The sequence below is a fragment of the Oncorhynchus kisutch genome, linkage group LG21 (assembly GCF_002021735.2).
Source record: "Oncorhynchus kisutch isolate 150728-3 linkage group LG21, Okis_V2, whole genome shotgun sequence".
Taxonomy (NCBI): Eukaryota; Metazoa; Chordata; class Actinopteri; order Salmoniformes; family Salmonidae; genus Oncorhynchus; species Oncorhynchus kisutch.
In genome coordinates, this window is record NC_034194.2 from 33,366,904 (window position 1) to 33,391,985 (window position 25,082).

At 41.6% G+C, this 25,082-nt stretch overlaps 1 protein-coding gene across 13 annotated transcripts in view; it reads left to right on the forward strand.

Annotated features, from left to right (window-relative positions):
* Positions 1 to 25,082, forward strand: part of LOC109866688 (myelin transcription factor 1-like protein) — a 135,865-nt gene that overhangs the window by 24,208 nt on the left and 86,575 nt on the right. For all 13 annotated transcript variants that reach the window (XM_020455474.2, XM_031800847.1, XM_020455477.2 and 10 more), the window contains exons 2-5: positions 10,907 to 11,028; positions 11,264 to 11,318; positions 11,618 to 11,651; positions 14,133 to 14,195. In XM_020455474.2, the coding sequence (XP_020311063.2) occupies positions 11,264 to 11,318; positions 11,618 to 11,651; positions 14,133 to 14,195 (152 nt within the window). In that variant the 5' untranslated portion in view covers positions 10,907 to 11,028. The remainder of the gene's footprint in view (positions 1 to 10,906; positions 11,029 to 11,263; positions 11,319 to 11,617; positions 11,652 to 14,132; positions 14,196 to 25,082) is intronic.

A 25,082-nucleotide genomic window follows, 5' to 3' on the forward strand; every position in this document is an offset into this window, starting at 1 on the left:
AGAGAGAGAGAGAAAGAGAGAAAGACAGAGAAAGATAAGGGAGAGAGAGAGACAGAGAAAGAGAGCGCGCGAGAGAGAGAGTAAGAAGGAGGAGAGAGAAAACAAGAGAGTGATAGAGGGAGAAAGGGGAAGAGAGAGAGAAAGAGGAATAGAGAGAGGGTGAGAGAGAGAGAGAGAGAGAGAGAGAGAGAGAGAGAGAGAGAGAGTAAGAAGGAGGAGAGAGAAAACAAGAGAGTGATAGAGGGAGAAAGGGGAAGAGAGAGAGAAAGAGGAATAGAGAGAGGGTGAGAGAGAGAGAGAGAGAGAGAGTCCCGTCATCCAGCTGGTCCTGGGACTGAGTTACAACACCAAATAACAACACAGTCAAAACAAAAACAAAAACAAAACTACACTGCTTATTGGGAAACACAAGCACAAGCTCTAAGCAAAATGCAGTGCTATCTGGCCCTAAATCGACAGTACACCGTGGCTAACTATTTGACCATGGTTACTGATCAAAACCTTAGAAAAACCTTGACAAAGTACAGGCTCAGTGAGCACAGCCTTGCCATTGAGAAGGGTAGACACAGGAAAAGAGAAAGAGAGAGAGAGAGAGAGCTCACAATGACTAACTCAGTTCATGATGTGAAAGGAAGGTTTATTCAGGTGATTGATGCATCACCTCATGTTTCAGCTCATGTTTCAGCTCATGTTTCAGCTCATGTTTCAGCTCATGTTTCAGCTCATGTTTCACCTCATGTTTCAGCTCATGTTTCAGCTCATGTTTCAGCTCATGTTTCAGCTCATGTTTCAGCTCATGCTTCAGCTCATGTTTCAGCTCATGTTTCAGCTCATGTTTCAGCTCATGTTTCAGCTCATGTTTCAGCTCATGTTTCAGCTCATGTTTCAGCTCATGTTTCACCTCATGTTTCAGCTCATGTTTCAGCTCATGTTTCAGCTCATGTTTCAGCTCATGCTTCAGCTCATGTTTCAGCTCATGTTTCAGCTCATGTTTCAGCTCATGTTTCAGCTCATGTTTCAGCTCATGCTTCAGCTCATGTTTCAGCTCATGTTTCAGCTCACTCTGGATGCTTGGTAGAAAGTTTTCCTCCAGGCTTCATCCATGAATTTGATGTTTTGCTTCAAGTAGTGATACTTCAGGAGTTTTGGGATGTCCTACTTTGCTTGATTCACTTTTCTAAGTGATTTAACCTTTCTGAACAACAATTCGTTGCAATAATCTTGATTAATACTTTGGTGTGCCACTGTTGTCCTTTCTGATGACTGTATCAGAGAAAAAGCATTCAGACTGTATCCTTGGTCAATTTTCGATATTATGGCACCGTTGTTGGATAATAGTTTCTCTTTCCAGTCTCAAGTGGTGGTTAAATACAGCGCCAGTCAAAAGTTTGGACACACCTACTCATTCAAGGCTTTTGTTTATTTTTACTATTTTCTACATTTTCTATTTTCTAGTAATGGTGAAGACATCAAAACTATGAAATAACACATATGGAATAATTTAGTAACCAAAACAGTGTTAAACAAATCAAAGTATATTTTAGATTTTAGATTCTTCAAAGTAGCCACCCTTTGCCTTGATGACAGCTTTGCACACTCTTGGCATTCTCTCAACCAGCTTCACCTAGAAGTCTTTTCCAACCGTCTTGAAGGAGTTCCCACATATGCTGAGCACTTGTTGTCTGCTTTTCATTCACTCTGTGGTCCAACTCATCCAAAACCATCTCAATTGGGTTGAGGTCACGTGATTGCGGAGGCCAGGTCATCCGATGCAGCACTCCATCACTCTCATTATTGGTCAAATAGCCCTTACACAGCCTGGAGGTGTGTTGGGTGTGTTGAGATGTGTCTGTTACATGAACTCTGTGAAGCATTTATTTGGGCTGCAATTTCTGAGGCTGGTAACTCTAATGAACATATGCTTTGCAGCAGAGGTAACTCTGGGTCTTCCTTTCCTGTGGCGGTCCTCATAAGAGCCAGTTTCATCATAGTGCTTAATGGTTTTTGTGACTGAATTTGAAAAAACTTTCTAAGTTCTTGAAATGTTCCGTATTGACTGACCTTCGTGTCTTAAAGTAACGATGGACTGTTGTTTCTCTTTGCCTATTTGCGCTGTTCTTGCCATAATATGGACTTGGTATTTTACCAAATAGGGCTATCTTCTGAATATCAACTCTACCTTGTCACAACACAACTGATTGGCTCAAACTAAATAAATTATACAAATGAACTTTTAACAAGGTACACCTGTTAATTGAAATGCATTCCAGGTGACTACCTCATGAAGCTGGTTGAGAGAATGCCAAGAGTGTGCAAAGCTGTCATCAAAGCGAAGACTAGCTACTTGGAAGAATCTCATTTGTTTAACTTTTTTTTTTAACACATGCATGCTGTCTGGAGACATGCCATCAGCCCAATGGCTACAGTCTGGACAACAGCTATTTCCACCAGCAGGCCCTTACATACATACATACACACACACACACACACACACACACACACACACACACACACACACACACACACACACACACACACACACACACACACACACACACACACACACACACACACACACACATGCACACACACCCATGCATACATGCACAATCACACAGTCAATCATGAAGTCTTCTCTAGTGTTAAAGGCTTCTGGCGCCTCAGTTGCCATTGACGACATGTTCCATGTATCCTTGTATCGGTTGTCAAGGATCGTTAAGAGGCATTCACATGGATCTCGCCATGGCTAATCGGAACACACAGACATCCAGACACACATCGACCGACAGACAGAAGACAGACAGACAGACAGACACGCACACACACACACACACACACACACACACACACACACACACACACACACACACACACACACACACACACACACACACACACACACACACACACACACACACACACACACACACACACACACACACACACACACACACACACACACACGTACAAAGGCAATTAGAGTACTCTACTTTCTCTTCATAAATGAAGGGAGGAACCAACCAACTGAAGCTTAGAAAAGTCCATAGGGGCCCACGTGTTAAGACACCTGTCCCCACCCTGCTGCACTCTGGAGACCCTGAATATGAACAACTATAAAATGAAAGCTCTATATTTTATGCTGATTGTGAGGACATGTAACGTGTTGAGCATTACCAAGGGTTCAGAGGAGATGACTCTGTACCACACATGAGTTGGTTAGTGTTGTGAGATGTTTAGATTATAACAGGATGCTCCACATGTCTTTGGGCAGTACCATTTCCATAACCAAATCATTGATTCATTAGGTATCCTAGTAGAATATGGTTAAAACCTGAGAGTGACAGCTAAGACTTGAAGCTACAGTATCAAACCCCAATGAGACAGCACTGACATGCAGGAAGATAAAGGGAGATGAAGGGAGATGAGAGGAGGACAGAGGAGGCTCATCCCAAACTCTTGCGACTATGATGGCACTTGGATTCTGACATCATTGCTGTCTGGGATCGATCAGCTGAAGTGGAGTCTGGTCACGGTAGGATGGAGGGAGGGAGGGAAAGAGAGAGAAAGAGAGAGAAAGAGAAAGGAGAGAGAGAATTAAGAGCACAATATACAGTGACCCCTTGACTTTTTCCACATTTTGTTAAGTTACAGCCTTATTCTAAAACGTATCTTAAAAAATATATATCCTCATCAATCTACACACAATGACCCATAATATTTTTTTGCACATTTATTAAACATTTAAAAATATATATATCTCATTTGCATAGGTATTCAGACACTTTGCAATGAGACTCCAAATTGAGCTCAGGTGCATCCTGTTTTGAGATGTTTCTACAACTTGATTGGAATACACCTGCTGTAAATTCAATTGATTAGAAATGCCAGATTAAAAACCAAGCCATGAGGTCGAAGGAATTGTCCGTAGATCTCAGAGACAGGATTGTGTCGAGACACAGATCTGGGCAAGGGTACCAAAAAATGCCTGCAGCATTGAAGGTCCCCAAGAACACAGTGTCCTCCATCATTCTTAAATGGAAGAAGTTTGGAGCCACCAATACTTTTCCTAGAGCGGGCCGTCCGGCCAAACTGAGATATCGGGGAAGAAGGACCTTGGTCAAGGAGGTGACCAAGAACCCGATGGTCACTCTGACAGTGATCTGGAGTTCTGCTGTGGAGATGGGAGAACCTTCCAGCAGGACAACCATCAGGCCTTTATGGTAGAGTGGCCAGATGAAAGCCACTCTTCAGTAAAAGGCACATGACAGCCCGCTTGGAGTTTGCCAAAAGGTACCATGAGAAACAAGATTCTCTTGTCTGATGAAACCAAGATCAACCTCTTTGTCCTGAATGCCAAGCGTCACATCTGGAGGAAACTTGGCAACATCCCTATGGTGAAGCATGGTGGTGGCAGCATCATGCTGTGGGGATGTTTTTCAGCAGCATGGACTGGGTGACTAGTCAGGATCGAGGGAAAGCTGAAAGGAGCAAAGTACAGAGAGATCATTGATGAAAACCTGCTCCAGAGATCTCAGGACCTCAGACGAAGGTTCACCTTACAGGAGAGTCTTCAGGACATGTCTCTGAATGTCCTTGAGTGGTCCAGCCAGATCCCGGACTCGAACCCGATCAGACATCTCTAGAGACACCTGAAAAATGCTGTGCAGCGACGCTCCCCATCCAACCTGACAGAGCTTGAGATCTGCAGAAAAGAATGGGAGAAACTCCCCAAACACAGGTGTGTCAAGCTTGTAGCATCATACCCAAAAAGACTCAAGGCTGTAATCGCTGCCAAAGGTGCTTCAACAAAGTACTGAGTACAGGGTCTAAGTACTGAGTAAAGGGTCTGAATACTTATGTAAATGTCATATTTCATTGTGTTTTTCTTCTAAAAACCAATTTTTGCATTGTCATTATGGGATATTCTGTGTAGATAATGAGGAAAAAAACGATTGAATCAATTTAAGAATAAGGCTGTAACGTAACAAAATGTAGAAAAAGTGAAAGTATCTGAATCCTTCCCGAATGCAGTGTATACTGGAAGAGGGAAGGAGGACTGAGAATCGAGAAGAGAGAAGGGTTGACAGAGAAAGAGAGAAGCAGGGAGAGTTACTCTCTCTTTAATAGAACTTATTCAAGGAAGAGTTCTGCTATATTTGCTTGAAAAAGACTTGTAGTTTTGAGAAACACCCAGAGAATTGTTCACTTTGTTGAAATGTTGAAAGCCTATTTGGTGCAGTGTGGCTGGATCTGTGTGAGGGTTGAATACGTTTTTCTGGCAGCGTTTGCATTGGGGAACTATTTTCAGACGGCAAACATGGGCTCTCTCAGAATACAGCCTGCCTTCAATCCAAAGCAGACAGCACTGTGCACTCTACCTAGAGCCTAGAATGTGTGTGTGTGTGGTCATGCTAGTGATCATGTGTGTGTATCCGTGTGCTAGCCTGGGACCTGACGATGTGTATAACCCACTGATGCAGGGAGCACTGCATCATATTATTTGAGACAGGCAGGGGGTTGGGATGAATACTAATCAGTCTCCATTCCTCTCCTCTCCTATCCTCTCCCTTCTCTTCTCTCTTCTCCTCTCCTCTACTTCTCAGCCTGTACTGTCAGAGTTGACTCCTATAGGACAGTAGATGAGAGCTCAGGGCTAGAGATGAGAGCTCAGGGCTAGAGATGAAAGCTCAGGGCTAGAGATGAAAGCTCAGGGTTAGAGATGAAAGCTCAGAGCTAGAGATGAAAGCTCAGGGTTAGAGATGAAAGCTCAGGGTTAGAGATGAGAGCTCAGGGCTAGAGATGAGAGCTCAGGGCTAGAGATGAGAGCTCAGGGCTAGAGATAAGAGCTCAGGGTTAGAGATGAAAGCTCAGGGTTAGAGATGAGAGCTCAGGGCTTGCTGCTGTGTTTCTCCAACAAATTATTATTTACAATGACTGCCTTCCAGAAGGCAAAAGGCCTCCTGCAAAAGGCCTCAAGCTTATTGACAGTCTGTGGTGGAAACATAATCGATTTGATGATAAACTAAAAAAGTTAAATACCAGAATATTTGTGGAAATGGAGACTTTCACTCTCTCTGCTCAAAAACATTTCATGCTGAGAACCAGGTCTCTTACACAGGCCCTGTATACACATTAATGCACATCAATATACACTATACATATTAATATGCATCAATATACACTATACACATTAATACACATCAATATACACTATACATATTAATATGCATCAATATACACTATACATATTAATATACATCAATATACACTATACTTATTAATATGCATCAATATACACTATACGCATTAATATACATTAATATACACATCAATATGCACATTAATATACATCGATATACACTATACACATTAATATACATCAATATACACAACAATATATACATTAATATACTTCAATATACACATCAATATCAATCCACATCCCTATATACATTAATTATCACATCAATATACACATCAATATTCATCAGTATACACATCAAGTCACGGTCGTTAAAATGGACAGACCAAGGCGCAGCGTGATTTGAGTTCCACATCTTTATTAAAAGTGAAACTTCTCAACAAAAAAATAAACAAACAATGACCGTGAAGTAACGTAGTGCTACACAACACTAACACAAAACAATATCCCACAAAAGCAGGTGGGAACAGGGACACCTTAAGTCACGCCCTGACCTACATAATAGATAACCAAGGGCTCTCTATGGTCAGGGTGTGACAGTACCGCCCCCAAAGGTGCGGACTCCGGCCGCAAAACCTGAAACCAAATGGGGAGGGTAGGGGGGGTGACTAGTGTCGGTGGCGGCTCCGGTGCGGGTCGTAGCCCCCACCCAGACCCCGGATCCGGCCATGGCGCCGGGCTGAACGCAATACCTGGACTGGGCACCGGCGCAGAGAAAGGCTCCTGCCATGGAGCGGGACTCGACACCGTGCCTGGACTGGGCATCGGCGCAGGTTGCACCGGACTGATGACACGCTCCTCAGGTCGGGTGCGCGGAGCCGGCACAGGACGTACCGGGCTGGGGAGGCGCACTGGCAGCCTGGTGCGTGGAGCTGGCACAGGACGCTCCGGGCTGGGGAGGCGCACTAGAGGCCTAGTGCGTGGAGCCGGTTAAGGTGGCACCGGACTGTTGACACGCACTTCAGGTCAAATGTTGTGCAGAGCACACACTCAATCCCAAATATAGGAACTTATTGACTAGAACACGCCCTAGTCACACCTACAACACCATAGAGAACCAAGGGCTCTCTATGGTGTTGTAGGTGTGACTAGGGCGTGACACATCAATATACATCAATGCACATTAAAACACATCAATATACGCATCAATATCAATACACATCACTATATACATTAATTATAATATCAATATATACATCAATATACACATCAATATACACATTAATATACATCAATATACACTATACACATTAATATACATCAATATACACATCAAAAAACATCAATATGAACATCAATATACATCAATACACACCATTATATACTTCAATACACAAATTAACACACATCAATATACACATCAATATACACCTCAATATACACATCAATATACACATCAATATACACATCAATATACATATCAATATACACATCAATATACACATCAATATACACATCAATGTACAGATCAATATACACATCAATATACACATCAATATACACATCAATATACACATCAATATACACCTCAGTATACACATCAATATACACATCAATATACACCTCAATATACACCTCAATATACACATCAATATACACCTCAATTTACACATCAATATACACATCAATATACACTATACACATCAGTATAGATATCAATACACATCAATCTACACATCAATATACACATGTATATATGCATCAATATTCATATAAATATACAGATCAAGAAACATATCAATATACACTATACACATCCATATACACTATACGCATCACTATACAAATCAATATACACTACACATCAATATACACATTAATATATGCGTTAAATATACATATCAATATGCACATCAATACACAGACATATACACATCAATATACAGATCAATATACACATCTATATACGCATCAATATACAGATCAATATACACATCTATATATGCATCAATATACAGATCAATATACACATCTATATACGCATCAATATACAGATCAATATACACATCAATATACACATCTAAATATGCATCAATATACACATCAATATACACATCAATATACACATCTATATATGCATCAATATACACATCAATATACACATCTATATACGCATCAATATACACATCAATATACACATCAATATACACATCTATATATGCATCAATATACACATCAATATACACATCTATATATGCATCAATATACACATCAATATACACATCTATATACGCATCAATATACAGATCAATATACACATCAATATACACATCTATATATGCATCAATATACACATCAATATACACATCAATATACACATCTATATATGCATCAATATACACATCAATATACACATCTATATATGCATCAATATACACATCAATATACACATCAATATACACATCTATATATGCATCAATATACACATCAATATACACATCTATATACGCATCAATATACACATCAATATACACATCAATATACACATCTATATATGCATCAATATACACATCAATATACACATCTATATATGCATCAATATACACATCAATATACACATCTATATACGCATCAATATACAGATCAATATACACATCAATATATGCATCAATATACACATCAATATACACATCAATATACACATCTATATATGCATCAATATACACATCAATATACACATCTATATACGCATCAATATACACATCAATATACACATCAATATACACATCTATATATGCATCAATATACACATCAATATACACATCTATATACGCATCAATATACAGATCAATATACACATCAATATACACATCTATATATGCATCAATATACACATCAATATACACATCTATATACACATCTATATACACATCAATATACACATCTATATACACATCAATATACACATCAATATACAGATCTATATACGCATCAATATACACATCAATATACAGATCATTATACACATCTATATACGCATCAATATACACATCAATATACACATCAATATACACATCTATATATGCATCAATATACACATCAATATACACATCTATATACGCATCAATATACAGATCAATATACACATCAATATACACATCTATATATGCATCAATATACACATCAATATACACATCTATATACACATCTATATACACATCAATATACACATCTATATACACATCAATATACACATCAATATACAGATCTATATACGCATCAATATACACATCAATATACAGATCAATATACACATCTATATACGCATCAATATACACATCAATATACACATCAATATAAACATCTATATATGCATCAATATACAGATCAATATACACATCTATATACACATCAATATACACATCAATATACAGATCTATATACGCATCAATATACACATCAATATACGCATCAATATACACATCTATATATGCATCAATATACACATCAATATACACATCTATATACGCATCAATATACACATCAATATACACATCAGTATACACATCTATATATGCATCAATATACACATCAATATACACATCTATATACGCATCAATATACAGATCAATATACACATCAATATACACATCTATATATGCATCAATATACACATCAATATACACATCTATATACACATCTATATACACATCAATATACACATCATTATACACATCTATATACACATCAATATACACATCAATATACAGATCTATATACGCATCAATATACACATCAATATACAGATCAATATACACATCTATATACGCATCAATATACACATCAATATACACATCAATATAAACATCTATATATGCATCAATATACAGATCAATATACACATCTATATACACATCAATATACACATCAATATACAGATCTATATACGCATCAATATACACATCAATATACAGATCAATATACACATCTATATACGCATCAATATACAGATCTATATATGCATCAATATACACATCTATATACGCATCAATATACACATCAATATACACATCTATATATGCATCAATATACAGATCAATATACAGATCAATACACGAAAAGCAAGTAACAAAAGGAACGACAGAAACCGAGACAAAGAGAGAGAAACTGTAATGACTGGTTGCCTGGTGGATGTAATAAGTTGTTTATCTTTGTTTCTGGAACATATTTACCTCCTGCTGTGCATCATGGGACTTAGGCCAAAACAATGGAATGGAAACAAAGCAGTGAGGATGCTGCCCTTCATAAGGCTGCATTGTTTACAGAACGGAGTCAACTGGGCTAATTTAGTACAGTCAAATCAAATCAACTCAAGCTCTATTTATACAGACATGCAATGTGCTTCACATGGGGAAAGAAACAATAACATACAAATGGAAGTATTTACTACACAACAAACGGAAGAGGATAAAAACTACAGAATAACAATATAAATGAAATGACTGAAAAGCACCCAAAGGAAAAGCAAAGCTAAGAAGGTGTGTTTTAAGATGACAGCATCACTGCTTCCATTCCTCCTGTATTCTCATGGTCTCAGTATAAGGACACCATATAAGGATACCATAGTCTCCACAAGTGATTGCAACCAAACAAGGCAAAAGAAAGATGCTAACCGCTAAGCTTGACTGTCTTTTAGCTTACCGCTAATGTGAGAATGTTCTACCGTGAATGTGTTATATTCTTGTTATTTTATTGTCTTTGCAGATCATGAATTTGGATGGGGAGTTTTGAAGAGTTTCTGCTGAGAAAGCCCTACTATTACACTCAGAGAAGGAGGCGTGGCTTTGAACCCGAGGTGGTGCCACACCCAACCCAGCTGATTCCAGGTAACTAACTCTAACTTCCACATAGTGGATGTACTACAGTCCTACATCTCTCTATGTAGTGAACGAAGCTCCATGAAGCTCTATGAAGCTCTATGAAGCTCTAGGAAATGAAGTTAGGTCTTCTGTTACTGTTTGTGACATCTTCATTAGTGTTGTGTTGTATTTAGTCCTCATTATGTCACGAGAGAAACAGGATGAAACTAATGACCGCTTCCCAAACCTTTGTCTTTACGAGATGGAAGTGGATGCGGTTGAGAAGCGCCATCGAACGCGTTCCAAAGGGGTCCGAGGTACGCTACGGTAACAGTACAGTGTGTCTGTCTCTCTAAACGGCCTGGGGTTGTTAGTTACTGCCCCCCCCAACCCCCTCACTCTGCCCCCCTCCCTCTCATCTGCCAGCCACCTGGCATCATATTGGGGGACATCAAGTCAAAGTGAAAGTGACTGTGGATACTCAGAAATGCATCATGGATCCTGTAGTTTTGATCTTGATTGTAATTGTTTATTCTTTACTGCTATTATTGTGTATGCTGTACTAGACAATGCATCTAACTGTGTCTGATGTGGCCTTGTTAATCTTTCTCACTAGTTCCAGTGGAGACGGCAGCACAGGAATTATTCAGGTTGGTGCGTAATTCATTCCTGAGGGCTTTACAGACTCTCTGAGTGGTCAATGCTTTTCTAAATATACTTGATTTGCTGTTGTATTAACGGTAGGCTATAGCGGGGATATTATGATCAACTGCATTCTATTATCACATAGCATACAGTACTCCCTGCAGATTGGTCGTGTTGAGGGGGACCATTTCGTTCCAGTGATACAACTGAATGTCCCTGACATGTACTCACATCATATCCACATCATATCCACCGTACTCACATCATATCCACCGTACTCACATCATATCCACCGTACTCACATCATATCCACCGTACTCACATCATATCCACGGTACTCACATCATATCCACCGTACTCACATCATATCCACCGTACTCACATCATATCCACCGTACTCACATCATATCCACCGTACTCACATCATATCCACCGTACTCACATCATATCCACCGTACTCACATCATATCCACCGTACTCACATCATATCCACCGTACTCACATCATGTCCACCGTGACTTGAGGTCCAGTGTTGTATTGTAAACAGCCACTGTTGACAGTGCCTTTACCGTGTCGCTCTAGTCATTTCCTCAGCTGTAAGATTTGGACAGGGATCAAGTGTTTAGCTCATGATTACTTTCATGCCTTCATTGATTCACAGATTAAAAATGATTGATTATTTCCCCCCCCCAAAAAATCGACCCTTTTTCGTTGCAGTTGTAGAATACACCAATGTTCTAAACATTCTAGTACACTCTGTAATCGTGTGTTTTCTGTCTGGCCAGTGGCCTGCACAGTCTCTATCTCTAAACACCCTTCTCCCTCTTGATGGCATTTCTCAGCTCAGAACCCCTAATCCATAATCTCTCCGCGCCACTTCCCTGGCTCTTGCTTCTCACACACTTATGATTGCGCACGTCCACACACACATACACATATAAGCATACACACGTAAACATACACACATACGTACACATACAAGCATACACACGTAAACATACACACACACGCAGTCAGGCAGACAGTCAGGCAAGCACGCACGCATGCACACACAGAGACAGACAGCCCACTGGCCTATACACATCCTCCCCCTAAGGACATGGGTGTTTCATCAGCCCATGGATCCATTTCCAGGGCTACACACATCAATAATGCCAATAGCAGTGATCGATGCGTGCTCCTGCCATTCACCGGGAAATCTATGGATCTGTTCACCTTGGAGAGAGCGAGAGCTGCTGTTCTGCTCTAATCAGCACAATCATGCACTTTTCATTGTGGATGGTGCATGACAGACATCCACATCCATCCATATTAGGAAGTTGTCAAGGAAAACTAAATCAGTGGTCAGACAAAGCTTCCTAAGTTGTACAAATGACCTCGACTAACCTGCACCCCCGCACATTGACTTGGTTCCGGTATCCCCTGTATATAGCCTGACTAACCTGCACCCCCGCACATTGACTTGGTTCCGGTATCCCCTGTATATAGCTTGACTAACCTGCACCCCCGCACATTGATTGGGTACTGGTATCCCCTGTATATAGCCTGACTAACCTGCACCCCCGCACATTGACTCGGTACTGGTATCCCCTGTATATAGCCTGACTAACCTGCACCCCCGCACATTGACTAGGTACTGGTATCCCCTGTATATAGCCTGACTAACCTGCACCCCCGCACATTGACTGGGTACTGGTATCCCCTGTATATAGCCTGACTAACCTGTACCCTCGCACATTGACTCGGTACTAGTATCCCCTGTATATAGCCTGACTAACCTGCACCCCCGCACATTGACTCGGTACTGGTACCCCCTGTATATAGCCTGACTAACCTGTACCCTCGCACATTGACTGGGTACTGGTATCCCCTGTATATAGTCTTGTTATTGTTATTTTATTGTGTTACTTTTTGGGGGGGGGTAAATATTTTCTTAACTATTTCTTAAACTGCAATGTTGGTTAAGGGCTTGTAACTAAACACGTAAGGTCTACCTGTTGTATTTGGCGCATGTGACAAATACGATTTGATTTGATCTCCTAATATGGATACCGTACGCCGCAGATGGCCATAAACTAGTTTACCTCCTAGTACCTATAGGTGTGGGGTCAAAGGAAGAGGCACCCAGTGTTCCTTAAGAGGGGCTCTTTACCTTTGGCACTCACAGCTGTCTAAAGGAAGGCTGATGGGCTGCTATGAAATATGCAGAGTAGTGAGTCATCGCCTGGCCTTGAGGCTGCTGGCTGTGTGTTCTCATTACATGAATAATACACAGCTGCTATGGTCCTGTGCATTCCTCTGGATCATGTGTTTTGTCATGCATGTACTGAGCAATATCTGTGTGTGAGGGAATGGGATGTCATCTGGAGGAGTGTGTGTGCATCGGGTGAAGGGGGAGGGTCTGTGTGTGTGTGTGTGTGTGTGTGTGTGTACGTGCCTGTCATGCCATGCATCGTGTTAACTCCAGTGTCTCTCCTTGCTTACAGCTGTCCTACTCCAGGCTGTGATGGAAGTGGACATGTCAGCGGCAAATACGCCAGACACCGAAGGTAAAGATGCTTCTTCACTCCCCTTATAATCTGCATTTTTCCTCCTCGTCCTCACTCACTCACTCACTCACTCACTCACTCACTCACTCACTCACTCACTCACTAAGCCCTCCCTGACCTGTCATGGACAAATCAAGCTCTTCAGCTCCAGGCCATTGCTCCTGCACAAAAAGCAAACCTGCAATTGCAATCACCGGCTGTGAAAAGTTGATTGCAAAATGTGTCAGAATATCTGAGGACCTGCTTGAATGTTAGATTGATACTGGTTGATTGTGGTTGTGCAACATCTACAGATGTAGGTTTTTAATTTGATCAACCTGTTGCAGGAGAACATTCCTATGTAGGACATTTTAAACTTGTGGTGTATTTGAGCATTAAAAAGGCTTCTGAAGTTTGTAATTTCCAACTTGAAATTTCAGACTTGATTTTCCATATTTTTTTTTTATGACCAACCCTTACATCAATGTTTATTAATTACTGTATAATCCACGCACTAATTAATTTTTCCTGTTGCTGCAGGGTTATTGTCCTGCTGTAGCTCAAATTCAGATCCTACATCTGTATCTTTCTGTGATTGCCGTGGTGATTTCCCAGACACATTGACAGATTACATAGACTGGAGTGTTGTACTTCGAGAGCTGTGGACACAACCGTTTTGCTGTAATCTTGGATGTTATCGAGAATTTGGGTGCCAATTTAAAGTCTTTTATATCTTCAAGGTCACCCAAATTCTTGCAAATGTTAAGTCAATGATCAATGGCAACTTTAACATCCCCCTGAGATCGATGTCCGCGCCCCAGCGAAAATCTAATTAGCTTAATAAAACAATCCCAATAAAAGTCTGGGCTACACACTAATAACCCCCCCTGTGCAAAGGTGAGACTCTTACCAACATGTACATGTGGGTTGTTTTGTTCTAGGATGCCCACAAGACTTGTCTGAAGGTCCCTGGTACCAGTTGAAAAAATGGATGGAAGTATATGTGGAGACCGTTTAATGGCAAAAATATGGGGTTAAATACATGTACATGTTTCCTGATCTTTCTTATATCTCTCAGATATAGGACAGACACTTCAGAACAAACTTCCTTTAGAAATGTTTTTGGGACTATCTGTTGTTCCATGTAGTGAATCTGTTATTCAATTAGTTTGTATTGGCTAATAGAAGTAATATACTTCAAGGGGTCTGTCCTATATTTCAAAATCAAAAAGCGAAATGATCCTTGGTATGACCTTCTTGACACACAATTCCATATAGCTTAGTAGAACCCCACCTCCCCCGGCTTAGACAGGGCTTAGACTCTGATAGGTTGATTTACAGTCATGAGTGCCTACATTGTACATACAGGTGGTCCCGGGAAACAAACCCATTATCCTTGTGTTGCATGCTCTACCAACTGAGCCGCAGAGGACCACTTAAGAAATCACTCAAAATAAGAGAAAGGTGGCGATAGGAAATCGAACTTCGTTGACAGCTGACATGTAAAGTCACCAGACGTTCCCAGAGTCCTCCTCCACTCAGGGCATGTTTAAACAAAAGCTTCTCCACTTGATGCTATTTACTCCCCAGACGTGGGCTGGAGAGATTGATAGCTGTGTCTCCAGTGTCACCCCATCAAGGCGTCTCCATGAACCAGTGGGCTAGAATTGCATTTGGTGCCACAGACCTCACCCTCTCCCAAAGACCCTGGGTGATAAATTACCCACAAATAGAGGGGCAGGCTGAGAGGAAGAGCTCTGTGTGTGTGTGTGTGTGTGTGTGTGTGTGTGTGTGTGTGTGTGTGTGTGTGTGTGTGTGTGTGTGTGTGTGTGTGTGTGTGTGTGTGTGTGTGTGTGTGTGTGTGTGTGTGTGTGTGCGTGCGTGCGTGCGTGTGTACATGCATGCGTGTGAGAGGAAGGCATTAGATCCTGAGGCGGCCCTGCCTGAAATAATAAGTGTTGGTTGGTTGGTTGGTTGGTTGGCTGGTTGGTTGGTTGATTGGTTGATTGGCTGGTCGGTCAGTGGGTTGATTGGTTGATTGGCCGGTCAGTTGGTCGGTTGGTTAGCCGGTTGATTGGTTGATTGGCTGGTCGGTCGTTTGGTTGGTGGATTGGTTGGTTGATTGGTGGATTGACCGGTAACTTGTTTGATTTATTGGTCATTTGATTGGTGGATTGGCTGGTCGGTTGGTTGGTTGATTGGCCGGTCAGTTGATTAATTGGTTGATTTGCTGGTCGGTCGGTCGGCTGATTTGTTGATTGATTGGCTGGTCGGTCGGTCGGTTGGTTGATTGGTTGATTGGCTGGTTGGTTGATTGGTTAACTGTTCGGTCAGTGGGTTGATTGGTTGATTGGCCGGTCAGTTGGACGGTTGGTTAGTCGGTTGATTGGTTGATTGGTCGGTCATTTGGTTGATTGGTCGGTCTGTCTGTTGATTGATTGGTCGTTTGATTTGTTGATTGATTGGCTGGTCAGTTGGTCAGTTAATTTGTTGATTGGCTGGTTGGTTGGTTGATTGGTTGGTGGGTTGGTTGATTGGTTGGTTAAATTGGTTGATTGACTGGTCGTCGTTCTATTGATTGGTTGGTTGATTGGTCGGTTGATTGGTTGATTGGTTGGTTAAATTGGTTGATTGACTGGTCGTCGTTCTTTTGATTGGTCGGTTGATTGGTTGATTGGCTGGTCAGTCGGTTGATTGGATGATTGGCTGGTTGATTGGCTGGTCGGTCGGTCGGCTGATTGGCCGGTCGGTTGGCCGGTTGGTTGGTTGATTGGTTGATTGGTTAATTGGCTAGTCGATTGGTCGGTTTATTGGTTGGTTGGTTGGTTGGTGGTTGATTGGCTGGTCAGTTGGGTAGTTGGTTGTTTGGTTTGTTGGTTTGTTGGTTGGTTGGTTGGTCGGCTTGTTGGTTGGTTGATTGGCTGTTTGGTTGGAGCTCTAGTGATGATATGTTTACAGTAGCCTAAAACTGTGCAGTGATATATATATATATATAGTGATATAATAACCTGGTTAAATCTTCTACTTTCTAGGCGACCCGTGCACAAGAGACGCACATATATTTATCTTTACTAAACTGCTACTCTTGTTGGCTGAGCTCTGCTGTCTTGCAGTCTGCTGTCTTGCTTCATCTCTCCTCTGCTCAGTAACATAATATGATTGATTTCACTGGCAGCCCCAGTTGAACCCCCGGCTATAGTGTTTAAGCTTGGGAAGAGTAGGACGTAGAGGTGTGGAGGCATATGGCTGTGTTTGGGTGTAGTAATGACAATGACTGTTACCCCCGCACACAAACACACACACCCGAACACACTGTGAAGACGACGCTAGCTGTTTGAGAGTCTGCGGCCATTAGAGCAGCCTCAAACAGGATCTACTGTGTGTCTGCTCTTTGAAGTAGGACATGAGAGAGAGAGAGAGAGAGAGAGAGAGAGAGAGAGAGAGAGAGAGAGAGACAGAGAGAGAGAGAGAGAGAGAGAGAGAGAGAGAGAGAGAGAGAGAGAGAGAGAGAGAGAGAGAGAGAGAGAGAGAGAGAGAGAGAGAGAGACAGACAGACAGACAGACAGACAGACAGACAGACAGACAGACAGACAGACAGACAGACAGACAGACAGACAGACAGACAGACAGACAGACAGACAGACAGACAGAAAGTTGAACTGATGTGTGTAATGTTACAATTGACATTGATGTGTGTAACATTACAATTGACATTGATGAGTGTAACATTACAGTTGACATTGATGTGTGTAACATTACAGTTGACCTTGATGAGTGTAACATTACAGTTGACATTGATGTGGGTAACATTACAGTTGACCTTGATGTGTGTAACGTTACAGTTGACCTTGATGAGTGTAACATTCCAGTCGACCTTGATGTGTGTAACATTACAGTTGACCTTGATGTGTGTAACATTACAGTTGACCTTGATGAGTGTAACATTACAGTTGACATTGATGTGTGTAACATTACAATTGACATTGATGAGTGTAACATTACAGTTGACCTTGATGTGTGTAACATTACAGTTGACCTTGATGAGTGTAACATTACAGTTGACCTTGATGTGTGTAACATTACAGTTGACCTTGATGAGTGTAACATTACAGTCGACCTTGATGTGTGTAACATTACAGTTGACATTGATGAGTGTAACATTACAGTTGACCTTGATGTGTGTAACATTACAGTTGACCTTGATGTGTGTAACGTTACAGTTGACCTTGATGAGTGTAACATTACAGTCGACCTTGATGTGTGTAACATTACAGTCGACCTTGATGTGTGTACCATTACAATTGACCTTGATGTATGTAACTCTATTGGGAGTCAAAAATTGCAAAAAAAATCATATCAATTAATCATAAACCAATCTGTGCCTACATTAACCTATGATTTACCAAAGATTACACATCTAATCAAGGTGTAAATTAAAGCCAGTTTTAGTTAGAGTGTTACATGTTGACATTGGTACATACAGTAATGTATTGCACAATATTAATATCTTTGACATCTTTCTGATTTGGCTAGTAATCATTTTAATACTGTTTATTCCCTCGCCCATCATTGTGAGAACATACACAAATAAAAAGTCTAAAGATTTGGACTAAAAGTGAAATATTTTCTCAGTAAATCCACTGGTTGGTAATGAGGTCTATTGTGAGCAGCTTTGTTGCTGGTGTGACTGCCATGTCTAGAGCTTGCACTCAGTAATTGCCTAGGCTTTGTACAGATGAGGTTGAGTGCAATCTCTCACTCCCTATCACTCCATCCATCCTCCTCTTTCTCTCTCTGCCTTCATCCCTCCCGTTTCTCCTCCCTCCCTCCCTCCCTCCCTCCCTCCCTCCCTCCCTCCCTCCCTCCCTCCCTCCTCCCTCCCTCCCTCCCTCCCTCCCTCCCTCCCTCCCTCCCTCCCTCCCTCCCTCCCTCCCTCCCTCCCTCCCTGATGTATGACTCATATGGACTGAGCCTGCAGGCAGGTATAATTCAGGTCCTGACAGGTAACACTCACTAAAAGGCTGGGAATGGAGCCAAGAGCTGGTGGCAGGGAGCGAGGAGAGGAGAGGAGAGGAGAGGAGAGGAGAGGAGAGAAGAGGAGAGGAGAGGAGAGGAGAGGAGAGGAGAGGAGAGGAGAGGAGAGGAGAGGAGAGGAGAGGAGAGGAGAGGAGAGGAGAGGAGAGGAGAGGAGAGGAGAGGAGAGGAGAGGAGAGGAGAGGAGAGGAGAGGAGAGGAGGGCCAGAGTGCCGGAGGTTGGAGAGAGGATATAGAGGGAGAGAGAGAGGAGGAGAGAGAGGAGGAGAGAGAGGAGGAGAGAGGAGAGAGAGTAGTGAGTAGAGAAAAGAGAGAGGAGAGCCTGGCAGGGCAGAGAGAGCCACTCCACACACACCAAGTATTTGTGTTGTCTTTGTGAGAGCTATACAGCAGGGTTTAATTTGTGTTGTCTTTGTGAGATCTATACAGCAGGGTTTAATTTGTGTTGTCTTTGTGAGAGCTATACAGCAGGGTTTAATTTGTGTTGTCTTTGTGAGATCTATACAGCAGGGTTTAATTTGTGTTGTCTTTGTGAGATCTATACAGCAGGGTTTAATTTGTGTTGTCTTTGTGAGAGCTATACAGCAGGGTTTAATTTATGTTGTCTTTGTGAGAGCTATACAGCAGGGTTTAATTTGTGTTGTCTTTGTGAGAGCTATACAGCAGGGTTTAATTTGTGTTGTCTTTGTGAGAGCTATACAGCAGGGTTTAATTTGTGTTGTCTTTGTGAGAGCTATACAGCAGGGTTTAATTTGTGTTGTCTTTGTGAGAGCTATACAGCAGGGTTTAATTTGTGTTGTCTTTGTGAGATCTATACAGCAGGGTTTAATTTGTGTTGTCTTTGTGAGAGCTATACAGCAGGGTTTAATTTGTGTTGTCTTTGTGAGAGCTATACAGCAGGGTTTAATTTGTGTTGTCTTCGTGAGATCTATACAGCAGGGTTTAATTTGTGTTGTCTTTGTGAGAGCTATACAGCAGGGTTTAATTTGTTGTGTCTTTGTGAGAGCTATACAACAGGGTTTAATTTGTGTTGTCTTTGTGAGATCTATACAGCAGGGTTTAATTTGTTGTGTCTTTGTGAGAGCTATACAACAGGGTTTAATTTGTGTTGTCTTTGTGAGATCTATACAGCAGGGTTTAATTTGTTGTGTCTTAGTGAGAGCTATACAACAGGGTTTAATTTGTGTTGTCTTTGTGAGAGCTATACAGCAGGGTTTAATTGCATCCAAGCTGTTGTCTTTTCTCACTTAGAGATCAGAGTCTCAGGGTCGGCGTACATTGGGCTGATTTACTAGGATACAATGAATTCTGTATAAAAACAAACATTATACAGCCTGGGTACAGCCCTTAGCAGTAATACATTATATTGTCCATACGCCACAAATCCCTGAGGTGCCTTATTGCTATTATTAACCGGTTACAACATAAATAGAACAGTGAACAAGTAGTTCTGTGTCATACCCATGGTATATTGTCTGACATACACAAGGCTGGAATGCTGTTTCAGCCAATCACCATCCAGGACCCAAACTACCCGGTTTATAATCTGTATTATATACCGGGTGGTTTGAGCCCTGAAAACTGATTGGCTGAAAGCAGTTGTATATATATTTATTTATTTATTTTTAACATTTATTTAACCAGGTAGGCTAGTTGAGAACAAGTTCTTATTTGCAGCTGCGACCTGGCCAAGCTAAAGCATAGCAATTCGACACATACAACAACACAGAGTTACATATGGATTAAACAAAACCTACAGTCAATAATACAGTAGAAAAAAAGAAAACAAAAAGGTTTATATACAGTGAGTGCAAGGTAAGATAAGGTAGGGTAGGTTAGGTAAGGAGTTAAGGCAATAAATAGGCCATGGTGGCGAAGTAATTACAATATAGCAATTAAACACTGGAATGGTAGATGTGCAGAAGATGAATGTGCAAGTAGAGATACTGGGGTGCAAAGGAGCAAGATAAATAAACACAGTATGGGGATGAGGTAGATAGATGGGCTGTTTACAGATGGGCTATGTGCAGGTGCAGTGATCGGTGAGCTGCTCTGATAGCTGGTGCTTAAAGCTAGTGAGAGAGATATGAGTCTCCCGCTTCAGTGATTTTTGCAGTTCATTCCAGTCATTGGCAGCAGAGAACTGGAAAGAAAGGCGACCAAATGAGGAATTGGCTTTAGGGGTGACCAGTGAGATGTACCTGCTGGAGCACGTGCAACGAGTGGGTGCTGCTATGGTGACCAGTGAGCTGAGATAAGGCGGGCTTTACCTAGCAGAGACTTGTAGATTACCTGGAGCCAGTGAGTTTGGCGATGATTATGAAGCGAGGGCCAACCAACGAGATCGTACAGGTCGCAGTGGTGGGTAGTATATGGGGCTTTGGTGACAAAACGGATGGCACTGTGATAGACTGCATCCAATTTGTTGAGTAGAGTGTTGGAGGCTATTTTATAGATGACATCCCTGAAGTCGAGGATCGGTAGGATGGTCAGGTTTACGAGGCTATGTTAGGCAGCATGAGTGAAGGATGCTTTGTTGCTATTCTAGATTTAATTTTGGATTGGAGATGCTTAATGTGAGTCTGGAAGGAGAGTTTACAGTCTAACCAGATACCTAGGTATTTGTAGTTGTCCATGTATTCTAAGTCAGAGCCGTCCAGAGTAGTGATGCTGGACGGGCGGGCAGGTGTGGGCAGTGATCGATTGAATGGCAGGCATTTAGTTTTACTTGCATTTAAGAGCAGTTGGAGGCCACAGAAGAAGAGTTGTATGGCATTGAAGCTCGTCTGGAGGATTGTTAACCCAGTGTCCAAAGAGGGGCCAGAAGTATACAGAATGGTGTCGTCTGTGTAGAGGTGGATCAGAGAATCACCAGCAGCAAGAGCGACATCATTGATATATACAGAGAAGAGAGTCGGCCCTGTGCCCCCCCATAGAGACTCCCAGAGGTCCAGACAACAGGCCCTCCGATTTGACACACTGAACTCTATCAGAGAAGTAGTTTGTGAACCAGGCGAGGCAATCATTTGAGAAACCAAGGCTGTTGAGTCAGCCAATAAGAATGTGGTGATTGACAGTGTCGAAAGCCTTGGCCAGGTCGATGAATATGGCTGCACAGTAATGTCTCTTATCAATGTCGGTTAGGACTTTGAGCGTGGCTGAGGTGCACCCATGACCAGCTCTGAAACCAGATTGCATAGCGGAGAAGGTACGGTGGGATTCGAAATGGTCAGCAATCTATTTGTTAACCTGTTATGGCTGCATTCCCGATATCGGGATTGATATGACAACTACCAGTGAAAATATTCAAACCACAGAAATCTCATAATTACAATACCTAAAACATACATGTGTCTTTTATCATTTTAAAGCTATTCTCGTTGTTAATCCCACCAAAGTGTCCGATTTCAAATAGGCTTTTCAGCAAAAGCACTACAAACGATTATGTTAGGTCTCCACCAAACCACAATAAGCACAGCCATTTTCCAGCAAAATATAGCATTCACAAAAAGCATGAATAAAGATACAATTAATCACTAACCTTGAATTATCTTCATCAGATGACACTCATAGGACTTCATGTTACACAATACATGCATGTTTTGTTTGATAAAGTTCATATTTATGTAAAAAAAATCAGAGTTTACATTGGCATGTTAGATTCACTCGTTCCAAAAACATCAAGTGATTTTGCATAGCCACATCATTTCAACAGAAATACTCATCATAAATGTAGATAATAATACAAGTTATACACATGGAATTATAGATATACCTCTCCTTAATGCAACCGCCGTGTCAGATTTTTAAAAAAGTTTACGGAAAAAGCAACCCATGCAATAATCTTAGAAGTGGGGGTCAGAACTGTAGCCAAATTAGCCTCCATGTTGGAGTCAACAGAAACCAGAAAATACATGATAAATGTTTCCTTACCTTTGATGAACTTCATCAGAATGCAGTCCTAGGAATCCCAGGTCCACAATAAATGCTTTATTTGTTCGAAAATGGCCGTTATTTATGTCCAATTAGCTACTTTGGTTAGCGCGTTTGGTAAACAATTCCAAAGTCACAAAGCGCGTCCACTATAACGTGACGAGATGTCCAAAAGTTCCGTAACAGTCAGTAGAATCATGTTAAATGATGTACTGAATCAATCTTTAGAATGTAATTTACATACAACTTGAATAACGTTCCAACCGGAGAATTAGAATTACTTCAGATGAGCCAGTCCTTCCCCTGTGAACACGCCTGGTGAAAGCATGGTCCACTCATGGCTGTGGTGACTATTTCCTGTGTCAATCGACCCCTCTTCACATTAGAGTCATCAGACAAAGTTCTGTTGACTGCTGACATCTAGTGGAAGGCGTAGGAAGTGAAAACTCATCCATATCTCGCTGTAATTTCAATGAGACCTTGGTTGAAAATCTGCCACCTCCAGAAAAAAAACAGGAAGTGGAATTTTGCCTGCTATATGAGTTCTGTTATACTCACAGACATAATTCAAACAGTTTTAGAAACTTCAGAGTGTTTTCTATCCAATACTAATAATAATATGCAAATAATAGCAACTATGACTGAGGAGCAGGCCATTTGATATGGGCACCTTTCATCCAAGTACTGCCCCTGCAGCCATAAAAAGTTAACTTGGATTTCGAAGACCTCAGAAAGACAGAGTAGGATAGATATAGGTCTGTAGCAGTTTGGGTCTAGAGTGTCACCCCCTTTGAAGAGGGGGATGACAGCGGCAGGTTTCCAATCATTGGGAATCTCAGATGATAAGAAAGAGAGGTTGAACAGGCTAGTAATAGGGGTTGCAACAATTTCAGCAGATCATTTAGAAAGAGACGGTCCAGATTGTCTAGCCCGGCTGATTTGTAATGGTCCAGATTTTGCAGCTCTTTCAGAACATCAGCTATCTGGATTTGGGTGAAGGAGAAATGGTGGGGGCTTTGGCGGGTTGCTGTGGAGTGTGCCGGGCAGTTGACCTGGGTAGGGGTAGCCAGTTGGAAAGCATGGCCAGCCGTAGAGAAATGCTTATTGAAATTCTCAATTATAGTGGATTTATCGGTGGTGACAGTGTTTCCTAGCCTCAGAGCAGTGGGCAGCTGGGAGGAGGTGCTCTTATTCTCCATGGACTTTACAGTGTCCCAAAACCTTTTTGAGTTAGTACTACAGGATGGTAATTTCTGTTTGAAAAAGCTAGCCTTAGCTTTCCTAACTGCCTGTGTATATTTGTTCCTAACTTCCCTGAAAAGTTGCATATCACAGGGGCCATTAGATGCTAATGCAGAACGCCACAGGATGTTTTTGTGCTGGTCAAGAGAAGACAGGTCTGGAGTTAACCAAGGACTATATCTATTCCTAGGTCAACATTTTTTGAATGGGGCATGCTTATTTAACATGGTGAGGAATGCACTTTTAAAGAATAACCAGGCATCCTCTACTGTCGGGATGAGGTCAATGTCATTCCAGGATACCCCGGCCAGGTCGATTAGAAAGGCCTGCTCGCAGAAGTGTTTTAGGGTTGTGTTTGACAGTGAGGAGGGGTAGTCATTTGGTCGCAGACCCATTATGGATGCAGGCAATGAGGCAGTGATCGCTGAGATCTTGATTGAAAACAGTAAAGGTGTATTTGGAGGGCAAGTTAGTTGATATCTATGAGGGTGCCCGTGTTTATGGATTTGGGGTTGTACCTGGTAGGTTCATTGATCATTTGTGTGAGATTGAGGGCATTAAGCTCAGATTGTAGGATTGCCAGGGTGTTAAGCATGTCCCAGTTTTGGTTCACCTAGTAGCACGAGCTCAGAAGATAGATGGGGTGCAATTAATTCCCATATGGTGTCGAGGGCACAGCTGGGGGCAGATGGTGGTCTA